Raw genomic sequence first — 14,460 nt, 5'->3', positions numbered from 1 at the left:
ACGTGCAAAAATTTAAAGAAACCATTAATATAAGCCAAACGGACTAGAAATTCGAAAAGTTTTCATTTTAATGTTAAAAAAAAATATACCTATCTTATTATTTTTACTCTTTTTGATAAGAACAAACAAATATTTTAATTGTTGGTACGAAAATAGAATAGAATAAAGAAATAAAATGATCAATTTTTTCAAACAGATTAGATATAATTTTTCAAACGTCCAATCCCTGACATCTGTTGGTAGTACGTTTAATTAAACTTTAAAGACGAAATCACTATACAGAATTCTTGGAATTAAATTATATAACCCCGCTGACTCAAAATATTTCAGTAAACAATAACTTTTAGAAGTAATATTTCTTTGACATACAGTAACAAGTAAAAATATACATAGCAGAGAGAAGTTACCAAGGTAACTTCTCCCTGATACATAGTGCCAGATCTTATGGAACTTTTGGCAATCAATATTCTAGTTTTTTAATCGTCTAATAGATGGCAGAGGTATCACTATTCAAATAAAACCTGGAATAATTTGGGATAACAAATGAATCAACTGGGATAATAAATAAATCAAATACACAGTTTTTTTATATCGTCTCTAATTTCACTGTGAACAAACGATTTTCGTCGTTCTATCTATAAATTATCAAGTCAAAACATATTCACAAGAATTTATCGTAAGGCCATTCCAGACATAACCGAGCTTCGTTCCTGGGGCGCAAATGTGACCCTCTGAATCATAATATGCCGTCCCGTCCACCACATAAGTCTCCGAGTTCAAAAATTCTAATTCAAATATACCTACACAAAAATATAGTTTTAAGTAAGCCGACTAAGGAGAGCTTAATTAAAAATACCAATAATAGTATAAGTTGATAAGTACAATATATAATTTAAAAAATTTCAGTTCCAACTAAAAACAAAAATTTAAAATTTTAAGTAGTGTTTATTTACTCTTTGGCTCTTTTATAATTTTTTATAATGTAAGTATTCTGATTATCTGATTCATTATTGCCATTTAAAACGAATTAAACAAATGACAAAGTATTTCAATTTCTTTTTACGTATATTTTTCAAATTTCTCGCAATCGAAATCCTTGTAAACAAATTATAGATAAAATCTTTGTTTGCAGTGAAATTAGAAACGATATAAAAAACTGTGAATGATATTTGATTATTACCCAAGTTTATTCAAGTTCATATTTCAGATATGAATATCTCTGTCATCTATTAGATGATTCACAAACTAAAAAACTGATTGACAAAAGTTTTGATATTGCATTAACCACTAAAAATATATAAAATTAAAATGCAATGATTTAAACCCCATTATTTGATAAAATTTTAATTCAGATGAGGTTGAAAAAAAGTAATTTCAGTCAATTTACATCCTATACTTTTTTACTTTAGAAATAAGGACATTTTGCAGCGGGTTAAAATATATGAAAAGCCCTACCCATAAATGATAAAAATCTATCCCGAGCTAAATAAGTTTTTAAAGCAACAGATCTAAATATTTAGTGAGGCTATATCTGTTAAATTCTTACAGAAATTTTCTAGATTAAACTTTGGAAATCTATACATTGCGATCCAAGGTTTCAAACGAGGCTATGGGAACCCTAACCTCACTAAATTCAAATTCAACTTTTCATACAAGTTTTTATATGCATCTGTGGCATCATTGTGGCATTTTCTTAGATCATATGGCTAATTTAAAGTGGTATATAATATTTTATACCTTATTATTACATTACAGTTAACAGAAAAGCGATAAAACAAAACATTTACATACCTTGGTCCCCTTCCAAATTTGCGGTGCGGTGGAAAATTCAAATTCACAGTATTCACACACAAATATTATTAATTGTTAATTAGCTAAATTATTACACATTAAACAGCACAAACGGAATTTATTTCACTAAAACTACACAGCACGTATTCGCGTCTGACGCCACTTTCCTACTGGTAGTTTTTCAATTGTTTCTTTTTGTTAACCATAGGCTACTGTTCTTTTTCATAGAAAAGCTGTCTTTGATCAATGGTCAGTTATTAAAATTAGTAATTACACTATTTTACTGACCTATTTATGGACTTCAACTTAAATTAAACAGTATTATGCCAATTTTTAATGAGAAAATTCACCTTTATGTTTATAAATAAATAATCAATGAGTCTCACTAAATTTTTAATAAAACTTTTAGATTGTCAATAATTGAACTTTATTTTTCAAACTTCATGACACCTATTTAAAGTTTGAATAAACTATGCAACACTTTTTGAGGTCTCGGAATCGGCAACCCTTAGTTTAGGTTTTTATTTATTTTATCAAATTATCCTTTAAACTCAAGAAATAGTACAAGACTCTTATCATGTTAACAAATATAACTAAACCAAGATGACTTTTTAACATATTTCAGTGGCATAAAGGTCAATTCACACTACAGTTCAAGTCATGGTCTGTTCACACTCCGCTCACAGTTCAACTAAATATTCGTACATGCATCCAATTCAGATTAGCCACTTAAAGACACGATAGGCTCAGTCATTAGCCGCAGTATAAATTCGAGATAAATTTTAGCAAATCATGAACGTCCACTGAGTACACTGTACGTTAGTTGTATGTTGAATCTGACAACCCACAATTCTTGATCGTGAGCGAATCATGAGCATGGCATGGTATTTACTGTATATCGGCTTTAAAAAAAACAGTAATGCTTTTTGCTCGTTTGAAATAATTAAAGGCGGGTTGTATTAAAACAAAACATGGGACTGAATATCACATACTTTATTATGTACACAACATTTCAAAAATAACAATACTTTGAATTGAATAATCACTTTATTTTTATAGAAAAATAATAACTATGTCGATCTTTCTCACAATTATTTCTTACGATCGCTCTCTCACTTCTTAAAATTTTTCCTACAGATAAAACTTGATATGTCAAATCAATCACTACTAAAGTCATTGAGCCCACAAATAAATTTAATTAATACTTACACAGTCAGTAATAAATAATTGCTTCAAGTACAATATTATTCGGCAGCTGTTATTTTGAGTCTCGATTAAATACTGGGTTAATAGTTCGATAAAATAAATATTTTACAACTGAAATTACATTCTATTCGATCACTTTGTGTGTGTTAAAAGCTAAACGAACTGAGTACGTAAAAGAACCTCAAAATATGGGCCCCGGTTGTTTTGCTAACTACCTAATTATGTAGTATTTAATAATTCTCGAATCAAGATAAAAAAAAAGAATAGTATCTATAATTAAGTTACATTATCTACCTTTCGGTTCTTTTAAACATTTCAGGTCCAGCCCAAAATTGGAATAAAAGTTGCAAACAATTTATATGCTACGCATCAATATACACAATTATTATTTTCTTTTTATATATTTCTAATAACTTCAGCTATTATCGATTATAAAGATATATCGCAATGTTAACTTTTTCGTTTCCAAAATAACGCAATAAATATTAATCAATTAAAATCATAAAAAATCATTTCTTAAGGAGGTCGTGAACCCTACATTACCTTTTACGTAAATAAAATTGTCATAGTTAAAAATTTTGATTTGATAAGTTAGTAAATTCAACTACATTAGAAATTGGTTTACGTCATAAACAAAACCTAAGTGATTTTGATTTGAGTTCGTGTACCTAACGGTTATTAGTAAATTTCTCATAAATAAGCATGACTAGACATATATTAGGAGTAACGTGAAGTAAATAGGGAGCTAACCCCTTATAGAAACCTCTCATTCGCTCGTACTTCCACGTTTTTTTTATACAATCCCACGTTCCTTCGTAGTTGTGATGTTGATCCTGCAGCCTGGCTCTAAGGACCTGATAGGGGTAGGTAGCCGCGGCAGCAATCAACTTACTTATAGCTGCAAAACCTAGGTACTCCCCTGTCGTCTGAAATAATTTTTAATCAAATATATAACTGCAGATATGAGCGACGTAATTGTAAAAAACGTAAACACATATATCTTCAATTTGAAATACTACAGATTTGGAATTATTTACTACAATTATTCACTGATTAATATTTTTAATCCCTTTGTTCAAAATTTCATGTCACTGCAACATTTCGTCTCACAAACCTTTTTTTTTCATTGCAAAACTGTTGCAGAACCTTCATAAACGGTTGCACGCCATGTGACCGCCAAGGTTAGGCAACCAACATTGCAGGGCTGCTACTCGTAACAATAATTCCCTAAATCTTGCCGTCGCCTGCATTAACGATTGGTTTACAAAGAACAATGGCAAACTGTTATGTCTACGCTAAGGTCGCTGATCGGTTGAATATAATCTCGTGAAAAATTACACCAATCACAGCCTGTGAAGCAGAATGTTGTATTTTAATATAATCTTGATAACTGTTTTAATTTTACCGAAATTTAATTGGCAGTGAAAGAAATGAAATTACCGGTCACATTGTTTGTAATCATTGATGAAGGCTCGGTACTATGCAACACACTGTCATTTGTTTCTATCAAGGCTGAGTAAACATATTTTCGAGTACCCCTTGTATGTAATTTGGATAAAAAAGATGTAGGGACTCACCAGCTTGCTGTCGTGTGGCAGCTTCCGATACTGGTTGTAGAATGCCTTCATTTCTTCGTAAGTCATAAACTGTAGAGCCCCATGAGTGACGCCGAACATTCCAGGAACAAAACCCTGCAAAGAGCAGATAAGGAAAACCAACTCCCTACCTACTTTTATTAAGTCAGTTCTGTAAAGGAGAACTGACGTAAGTAATGCGATCCGTGTAAACTGACCCTGTATAAACCGCGCACGCCTTCTGTTCGGTAAATTTTCACAAGGGCGTCCGACATCCCGTTGTAAAACTGGCCGCCTTTCGATAGATAAGCATCCTCGTTGCCGTACTGCAGACACAGCCGCGTTTTCACCACCCAAATGGGATTGGTCACTAATAACGTCAGAATCCCCGCCTCCGCAGCCGCTAGCATGTGCAGGTACGGTCCCAGGGGATACTGGCTGTCTCCTTGCTGAATCCAATTTTTGATGGAATTATAACTAAAGTCACAGAAATAAAAATAAAACTGTTAAGTAAACGGTTGCAAAAAATAAGTGACTTCAAAAATTGTTCTAAAGAATTATTAAATTTCGAATCAAAATCTAAAAACATCATTACAGTTCTACATCCTTTATTATTATTCTGGATTTTTTTAATATTGCATAATAAAAATGATGACTCTAGGACCAATTATGAAATTAAAGTGTTTACTGTTTGTGTAATTATGAAATGCTGTGCTATATCGAGAGTTTGTATACATATCAATGTAATACGGCCAGGAATTATTATAAACAATGCATATCATAATGTGAAAGTCCAATTTAATCGAGACTGTAATTGCATGTGGGTAAACAAATTTTGTTATAAACAAAGCTATAAAATAATGAACTTTAAATCCAGTACATAATTAACTTTTCCAAATTAATTAACTTTTGTGTAAATTAACTTTTTCACAGTTAAATTCTTTTCCTTCTAATACAATATATTTCAAGGTTAACCAGAAGGTTGATTTTTTTTTCAGAAACTTATTGTTAACTACTTTAAGAACAAATTTATTTAAAATACAAGTGCTTTATCAGTAAATAAAATTGTCTAATGGTTACATTTTGATAAGAGTAATAACATGAAGAAATTTCCGTGTTAAACATTTCCTAATTAAATTGTTTATTTCAGATAAGTAGGGACAAGTACTTTTTTGAGAAAACTAACCGAAACTGATTTATAGCTATGTTTATATAACATACATGCAAAAGGTTTTATTTTTCTTAAAGAAAGCGGTGCTTTTCTGCATTAACTGATATATTTATATACGAAGTTTATGAAATAGGTATATCAGAAAAGCCCAAAATGAAATAAACGATTGAATCATTTTATTTATGATTAATAATAAACTACTTACAAAAGGAAGTAAAAGCCCCAGGCGCTTCCAGATCCCCAAACGTTGGGTGCAACACCTCTGTACAACCCCTTAATTCCTTCCTGCCTAATTATCGTATAAAATGCACTTGTCAAACTCGTATACTGAGGAATCGTTGTTCTGCCATCACTAACTGCAAAAGCGGTAAGTTGAGAAGTTTTGGTAATGTTTTAGTCGGTTACTTTACTTACCTGCAAATCTAATTTTCATTAAATCTAAAGGATGTAGGATTAAGGTGGAAATAGCCCCTCCTGAAATTCCAGCTAAAAGATGTTCGTACTTAAAGTGGCTAAACACAGAGAGGCTATTCTTGGTAGTAGTTGAGTGATGATTCTTCATGGCTGGTGTTGTGGTAAAATTTAGCTGTCCAGTATTGTTGGGATCAATAAGGATAACATCAACATCTTGCACTTTCACTATCGACATAAAAATAATACAGAATTAGAAATTAAATAGAAAATTTCTAACAGATTACATAATTTTTTTTTTAAAATGCACCATTTGTCACCAAAAATTTTTCAAATTGACTCACGTGTCGATGGATTTCAATGGTGTTATAAACACATTTTACTTTTAGTGATGTATGCCACATAAAAATAAACCTATTGTGGGTTGAGCTTACTTCACCACTTCGCACTGCACTCCTCTAGATGAATGAAAATGACGCAAATTGAAAAAAATTTGCTTGATCTAGCCAGCCTCACCAACGCTCAGCAGCCATAGAAGCACCAAACTCACTAAAGGTGCGTCCACACGTATTGTTATTACTGAAACTGGGCGTTTTCAACTGGACATTAATTACAGAAGGTAGCTGCAATAGGGTCATTCCATTTGTACTCGTCAATCAAAAATTCATCACTTTTAACCTTTGTTTATAGTTCGTAAGAATTGTAGAAACAAAGCTGTAACCTTTTGACTTTAAGGATAATATAAATACAAATGTTCTTACGTTGTCAATGAACTCATAGATCATTAAAAGCGGTTTCTATGTGCTTTTATTTTATAGTTATTAATTAATTAACAGAAAGTTTAATTAGTTCGGTAAAAAGTAATTAAAAATTTACCTTCTCACATAATACATAGATTTAAAATTTTGTTTCATTCGAATGGACATACAAGTTCTAAAAAGTATGGCCGTGTTCTTTTATTCCTCGTTTTAATGCGATGAATTCCATCGATGTATTACGATTGGTCTGTTTAAAAAATTCTAATCTCTTATTGGCTCTACGGAATCCATCACATCGAAATGCTGAATAAAAGAACACGGCCTATGTGATTAGTCTTGACATCATATGTGACATTTATTTAAGATAAAAGGGAAGCTGCCTATAATTTAACTTGATTTGACCACTAAATTGTGTTGAATGTGTCATGTTATGCTTTAATGTAAATTGTAACCTTTGATTTGCCTGTAGCAAGGTTGAAAGTATTTAACCCAGTATTTTATTTTAAATCGAAACATATTTTTCAAAATGAGTGAAATGGGCCCTGGGGAGTATTTTATTTGTGGTGGCTTTGGGGGGATATGTACGGTCTTAGTGGGACATCCCCTAGATACAGTAAAAGTAAGATTTTTTAAATAATATTAAACATTTATAATTTGTGAAACTGGTTTACTTTTACATTCTTCAGGAAGGTTAATAGTAAGAAATATGTTAGTAAAATATTTTCTTTAATTTGAAATATTTTTAAATTTTGAATCCGGTCAAAGTTCAACAGGGCAAATGTATATTTTTATTTTCAAGGAAAATAATATAATTTGCAACAGTTTTGAATAACTTATATTAACATTATATCTTCTATTAATATGTCTGAAATTATATTTGAAAAATTCACATCCACAATGTCACCATTTATAGGTAAGACTGCAGACTATGCCTGTTCCAAAATTAGCAGGCGAAGTTCCTTTATATACAGGCACATTTGACTGTTTTCAAAAGACGATAAGAAATGAAGGCTTTAAGGGTTTATATAAAGGTATGGGAGCACCATTAGTAGGTGTAGCACCTATTTTTGCCATTTCATTTCTTGGATATGGTGTTGGGAAGAAAATATTTAGCCCTTCTGGTGGCAAACAGTTGTCTTATTTAGAATATTTTTCTGCTGGGGCCTTTTCCGGTATTTTTACAACTGTGATAATGGCTCCTGGTGAACGGATCAAATGTTTACTTCAAATTCAGCAGGGAGCTAACGCTCCTAAAGTATACGATGGGCCTGTAGATTGTGCTAAAAAGCTATATAAACAAGGGGGCCTGCGAAGTATCTACAGGGGATCAGGAGCAACACTATTAAGAGGTGAGTTTTTTCTTTGAAAAATTTTCCCAGGAAATTGGTTTTCTATTATACCCAGTTATAGAAAATAAAACACACATTTTAGTACAAATTTTTTATTTCATAATTATATAGGAGCAGATATGCGCTATACATTTCCTAATATATTTATAAAGAAAAAACTGAACAGTATGCAGTTAAAGACAATAAAATATTGTAATACAAATATAACTAACATAATATAGAACACAGTTTTTAAATTTTATAAATAAATTAACAAAATTAAGTTTTGTCTACATTTACAAAAATGAAACATTCTTTTTCAAAAATACCTATCGTTGATAGCGTTGAGCTGACGTTTTCTAAAATTTAAATAAAACCACAAAATTTTGTTTAAATTAATTTTAAATGTTACTAAAAGATGCTGTTGGTGTTGATAGAGTTACTTATTTCCTCATTTTTCTGTACTAATCTTCTACTACCTTTCCTAAGTCTCCTTCGAATTTTGCGGGGCTTCTTCCCATTCTCAAAATTTCTCACAAATGGCTGATGGTTATTCATTGGACTAAGACTATTAATCTGATTTTCGTGCACATCTGACATTGGCTTGATATTTGATTCAACTTTGGGAGGAATAAATATGCCTTTCTTTAGTTTTAGTTGCAATTTTTCAAATTTGATTGACTTGGGAGCTTCAGTTGTGTATATTTGAGTTGAGACTTCATTCGAATGACCCAGAGTTGTATGTTTTCGGAATTTAGGTTTGTAATCAGGGCATCTTAAAATCCGTCTCATTGCATGGAATACACTCCAGTTGACAAACTGTCGAGGCTCTGCACACCTAGGTGCTACTTTATTGTCAAAAACATACTTATAATCAAAACGATTTTTAGCTGTACATCCTATACCCTTGTCGCCTGTATATTCACATGGTTTAAAACTTCGTTGCTTGACTTTGTTAACAATCATTGGCTTCCATTCACTCATATCACACGAACAGTGCCATGGATTATCGCTGAGTCTGAGCAGTTTTGGGTGAATTTTTGAAAATATGTCACGCGATACTTGTTTCAAGTTGTTTCCATTTAAGTAAAGCTCTTTAATGCTTATTAAATTATCGAAAATTCCAGGTGGTAAGTACTCCAATTTATTTTTAGATAAATCGAGATAATGTAATTTTTGTAACCCAATAAATGCATCCATCGACATGTTAGTAATTTGGCAATTGCTTAAAATTAATTTTCCAATTTGGTTAACTTCCAAAAATGCATCGTACTCTATTTTTGTTATATTACCAGATAATATTAATTCCGTAAGGCTTGGCATACCCATAAATAAATCCCTTTTTAATATTTCCAATTCCAGGTTGTTTAAAGTTAATTTTTGTAACATATTTAAACCAATAAACGAATTTGTTATTAAAGTTAAAGGGATGTCGTCACTACCAATTATTAAAGAATCTGTAGTGTTCATAACTTCAAAAGTATTGGGGAAAATTATACTAATAGGATTATTACCAAAATTAGCTAATTTCAGTTTTGGGAAAGGGGGCAAAGAAAGTTCTGAAAGTTGAGTGAAGTTATTAAACGAAAGATCTAAATATTCTAATTCTAATAATCCTGCTAAATCAGTTATTTGTATATCTAATAGTTTGTTGTGAGCAAGCGATAATGTTTTTAAGTTTGGCGTACCATAAAATGCAAAAGCTGGTATGAATCGTAAATTATTTCTTTCGAGAATTAAATATTGCAAGTCTCGTAAACCGTCAAACATTTCCCAATGAACGTTATTTAGTTCACAATTTGTTATTCGCAGCAAAAACAATTTTTTAAACCCTATGAATAATGGAACGTCACCATCAGTTTCTTTCTGCTCTTTAAATACCTTATAAGGCACAACGTTATCATCAACAGTCCCTTTTTGAACCATTGTCAAAGGATGGAAATGCCTGTCTAATTTCTGTACGTATTCAAATGTCAGATCTTCCTCCTTGAACTCTTTTAAAAAGTTTTCTTCCTGTTGCTTACTGTTCCTTATTAAGATCCTCTCCAAATTTAGATATTTTAAGTTTGGCAGTGGCAAGTCGATTTCGCAAATCAAATGACTATTAACGGGCTTATTCACCATGTGAGGTCCAACAAGTTCCAGACTTAGGAGCTGAGGAAATTTGTTCAGGTAACTGAATTTGATTGTCTTGTTTCCAGATTCGTACCCCTGGATTAGAGTTAGGGTTTCGATATTGCTGGGTAAATTCTCTAATACTTGGATCGGTTCGGTTTCTGTTTGTAAAATGCATATCGCTGAACGAACTATCGTGGATTGGTGTTCATCAAGCATTTCCATAGTATCTAAGTTTTCCTCATAAACGACCTGAAAGTAAATGAGAACCAAAAAATATTCAAAGTTGTCATATTTGGTAAATAATATCTTCAAATGTTCACAGTAGATCCGACACACTTTTATAAATTATCTAAGTTGGATTTGCAAATTACACCCACTTAAATATCTGCGATAAAGCTTGTTATATTTTCATTACGCAGTATTAAGAAAATAAATTTTTCTATTGATAACCAAACTTCGATTAAATAAAAAATATACGTACCTCATTGTTCTCGACTGATCCAATTTCACCTGGCATGGGTACATTCTTATCTTTCTGCATAAACCGATAAATAGCACTCTCGGTTAAATGTTGCAACCTGCATGTGCATATCAAAGGACAATTATTGTCCTGATCCCATAGCCCAGAGGACTAAAATAACATTTTAACTATCTATTCCAAATAATGCTACCTTCACTTACCCCCGAGACAAAATTTGATAGCACAAAAACCAAAACCACATAATTCAACATCTTCCTGAAACTGTCGAGATGTTGGTTCTATAATTTGATGATACTATACAGGATGTGCACCCCCACTCATTTCCTTGTAAATGTGTTATGAAAATTAGATATACTCTTATCTCTTTTGGATTGTTGGAGTGCCCCAGCAGTTTAAATGGAAACAGGTGGAAATTACCTAAACATGTATATTTTAAAAAACACAACAATATGAAAAAAAAAATTTTTTTTTTCTAATATAGTTATTTAATTCAACTTTCAGATATTCCAGCAAGTGGAATGTATTTCCTAGCATATGAAGCAATTAAAGACTATATAACAAATAATGGAGAAAAGCCTCCGAGCATATTAGGAACGATACTAGCAGGCGGTGCTGCGGGTATTGCTTACTGGGTAGTAGGCATGCCTCCAGATGTATTAAAAAGCCGTCTTCAGACAGGTAAGGATGATTAGTCGAGTTGTAGCACATTTCCAATATGAAATATTTTTCCAGCCCCTGAAGGCACTTTCCCGAATGGAGTGAGAGACGTGTTCAGACATTTAATGAAAAACGAGGGCCCACTCGCTTTATACAAAGGAATCACCCCCGTTTTCTTACGGGCCATCCCGGCCAACGCTGCTTGTTTCGTAGGTTTCGAACTCTGCAAACAATTTTTGGACTTCTTGTTTCCCAGGAAACCAAAAGCCGAGGAAGCAATCCCCATGTAGAATCACTGGTTGAATATGTTCGACATGTTTATGAGATCGAATTGCTAAATTGTTATATTTTTGTCCAGTTTTGTACATCGGATTTGTATCACCAGAGTTTATAGTTTCGTAATAAATTTTGTGAATAAATTTTTTTTTTCTACAAACAAAATATACGTACAGTGAAAAAGTTCCAAACAGCTTCAATGATTTTTTTTTATAGAAAGTCTAGGTTGGACGGAGGTAATAAATTTAAGTTTACATGAAAATGAATTTTATTGGACAAACTTCTGGATTTACGTTAAAATTAAATATCTGTATATAATTGTGTATTGTTTATTTTGGCTATGCGTTAAGGGACATAGCAAGAATAACAATTTACTTTATAAACCTAAGTCCATTCAAGAATGATCATGTACAAAGCACTATACAATATATACAGTTGAACAAAATACATAAGTGGCTATAATCTGAAAACTGTCGAAATAAATGCGAACGTGCCATTTATCAATTGATATAACCTAAAAAACACTGAGTTTACAACTCTAATAATTAGGGTATTCATAGGTTATTCAAACATTTCCTAATTGGTGGTTAGAACTTTATGAACAACACACAGGAATCGATTCACATTTACGGCATCAGAAAACTCCACATAAGTTGGGCAAGCAACTAGTTTGATAAAGCAGTTCGGTTCGGAATCGAACGATTTTGATCTTAATTTCTACGAAAAAGTGAAGCGGGTTTTATTGCGAACGTGGATCTAAACCAGAGGCATACGTTTACGTAATTTCAATCTAAACATCACGATACATTTGACATTTAGTAAAATCGAATGGTTTCCGTGTCCGACCCACGTTCGTAAGAAACGTTCCCATGTTCGGAGTCGAAGAATTTTTAAGTAATTTAACTACTTACTTACCCAAAGTTGTTGCTTTGCTAATGAATGTATTTCATATTTGTTGAAAACTGGCGACCGTAGAGATTTTCTGAGCTCTGACATGAAAGGGGACCATTGAAAAAGTATATCCTGAGTATGAATTAAAATACAAAATTAAAACTGCCAAAGTTTCTTTAATTATTATGAGAAACTTTATTCCTATATTTACATACGTTGTGCTTGCTAAGTTACAACTTAAAAGCACTACAAACTGTCGAACCCAATAAAATTTTACATAAATAATTACAAATAAATAAAAACGCTGAAAAATTTTACTGGGAGTTTAGGGTCTGGAATCCCCCTATTAAAATAAGTAAAAACAACGTATCACGATTGTGGTATTTGTAAATAAATGGAAGGAATAGTTTTATACAGGTGGAGAAAAATAAATTTCGTAAAGCCGCGATTAAAAACATGGTTGAATTTCCAAAGCGGCTTTACGAACAAGTATTTCGTCATTCCTGCGAGAGAACACTTTTACAGCAAGCATTCATAATATATAAGGTATACAGATGTCACATGATTACTTAATAGTACAGAGTATAACAAAAATTTATTGCAACTATTTAAAAATGTCGAGAAAATATTAACAAGTGACTGGAATAACTCACAACTAAGACATTTTATTCACAGAAATACTCTTTATAAAATAGTTGATTATTATAAAATTATCACTTTCCTTCATTCATACAAGCTGAGCTTTACTAAGTTAATTATTTAAATATGACCTTAAAGTCTGATCATGTGGTAATCACAGATATTCACTTGCAATGGCAGTTTCCTAACTCTCACTATACGGGGGAAGGACTAAAGTTCGAGACAAGTACGCATCGCTTGGATACAATTCGGGAGGTTCTAAGTGACACACAACCGTTTCACCATCCAACACGGCTGCCAGGGAGCGGACCGCGGCGGCGTCTCCGATACCAGCGCGATAAGACATGTTGCGTCTGCGATATGTGTCCATGTTGCTGTTGCAGTGGTTCATATCTTTGGCATAGTGCTTGTTGCTCATCGCTTCGAGAAAACTTCGGTCATTTCCTGGACTATACGGAATCAGAGGACGGTGGTCCCCGTAGGATCGGGACGATTGCCTGCTCATGTCGCTTTGCCTCTTACCGTCTTCGTCGCTCATATCCGAGACTTGAATCTCGTTCCTGTCTATTTCCTCGTACACTGGGTCGTCTTCCGGGACGAGCCCCCTCGGGGTTTGAGCGTCGTATATTTCGGTGTAAGTGTGATGACCCCAGTGACTCGGCTTCAAGGTGCCCCCATTTTTTTTTCTTCCCGTTCCGTGTAATGTTTGGGGTAGCGGTAGGTGTTTCGGTTGTATGTTCGGTTCAAGTCTCAGTCCGTAGTCTATGAAATCCTGATTCGCTTGGAGGGCCGCCTGATGTCTAGCATCTTTGGTATTACATTGGAGGTGGTGGCCGGGATCCGTCACTACCATGTGCGACCTAGGGGAATCTTCTTGCTCTGAACCTCCGTGACCTGAGTCTCGGCTACACGACTTAAAAGAAATGTTCTGCAAATAAAAACGTTTTAACGCGTTAAAAATTTTCGCACACTTTAACAGACAAACATTTAAAATCAAAAATCTAAGTATTTCTGCACTACAAGTTGGATACATTCTGAAGAAATAGATTACATGCGAACTAACAACATCGAGGGTATATTTTTCTCGGTATGAAACGCGACAAAATATGCCCTCGATGCTGATCTACTAAAAGAAAGAGAAGAAAGTTGTGCAACAGCA

At 32.9% G+C, this 14,460-nt stretch overlaps 4 protein-coding genes across 14 annotated transcripts in view; 1 reads left to right on the top strand and 3 right to left on the bottom strand.

Annotated features, from left to right (window-relative positions):
* Window positions 1–2,768: 2,768 nt before the first annotated feature.
* On the bottom strand, window positions 2,769–6,693 carry LOC108906762 (mitochondrial folate transporter/carrier). 2 transcript variants are annotated; one of them, XM_018710118.1, is made up of 6 exons: window positions 6,498–6,693; window positions 6,157–6,381; window positions 5,948–6,098; window positions 4,790–5,048; window positions 4,575–4,688; window positions 2,769–3,923 (listed from the first exon to the last, which is right to left on the bottom strand). In XM_018710118.1, the coding sequence occupies exons 2-6, from the start codon at window positions 6,302–6,304 to the stop codon at window positions 3,666–3,668; spliced, it is 930 nt and encodes a 309-aa protein (XP_018565634.1). In that variant the 5' UTR covers window positions 6,305–6,381; window positions 6,498–6,693; the 3' UTR covers window positions 2,769–3,665. The 2 variants fall into 2 exon arrangements, with proteins under 2 accessions (XP_018565634.1, XP_018565633.1); XM_018710117.1 differs by having other exon boundaries at window positions 6,588–6,693.
* A 609-nt stretch (window positions 6,694–7,302) lies between these two features.
* Window positions 7,303–11,981, top strand: LOC108906800 (congested-like trachea protein). Its single transcript, XM_018710176.2, has 4 exons — window positions 7,303–7,530; window positions 7,825–8,260; window positions 11,340–11,516; window positions 11,571–11,981. The coding sequence occupies exons 1-4, from the start codon at window positions 7,438–7,440 to the stop codon at window positions 11,783–11,785; spliced, it is 921 nt and encodes a 306-aa protein (XP_018565692.1). The 5' UTR covers window positions 7,303–7,437; the 3' UTR covers window positions 11,786–11,981.
* On the bottom strand, window positions 8,390–11,200 carry LOC108906799 (leucine-rich repeat protein SHOC-2). The gene is made up of 3 exons (XM_018710175.2): window positions 11,039–11,200; window positions 10,839–10,988; window positions 8,390–10,606 (listed from the first exon to the last, which is right to left on the bottom strand). The coding sequence occupies exons 1-3, from the start codon at window positions 11,087–11,089 to the stop codon at window positions 8,651–8,653; spliced, it is 2,157 nt and encodes a 718-aa protein (XP_018565691.1). The 5' UTR covers window positions 11,090–11,200; the 3' UTR covers window positions 8,390–8,650.
* Window positions 11,982–12,032: 51 nt separating the features above from the next.
* Window positions 12,033–14,460, bottom strand: part of LOC108906797 (latrophilin Cirl) — a 95,715-nt gene continuing 93,287 nt past the window's right edge. For 9 of the 10 annotated variants that reach the window (XM_018710164.2, XM_018710166.2, XM_018710165.2 and 6 more), the window contains one exon: window positions 12,033–14,229. In XM_018710164.2, the coding sequence (XP_018565680.1) occupies window positions 13,486–14,229 (744 nt within the window). In that variant the 3' untranslated portion in view covers window positions 12,033–13,485. The remainder of the gene's footprint in view (window positions 14,230–14,460) is intronic. The other variant, XM_018710174.2, reaches the window with a different exon arrangement.

The sequence above is a fragment of the Anoplophora glabripennis genome, unplaced genomic scaffold, assembly GCF_000390285.2.
Source record: "Anoplophora glabripennis isolate ALB-LARVAE unplaced genomic scaffold, Agla_2.0 scaffold5, whole genome shotgun sequence".
NCBI classification, from domain to species: Eukaryota; Metazoa; Arthropoda; class Insecta; order Coleoptera; family Cerambycidae; genus Anoplophora; species Anoplophora glabripennis.
Note: the sequence above shows the minus strand (reverse complement) of the source record. Positions and strands in the feature narration are given on the sequence as shown.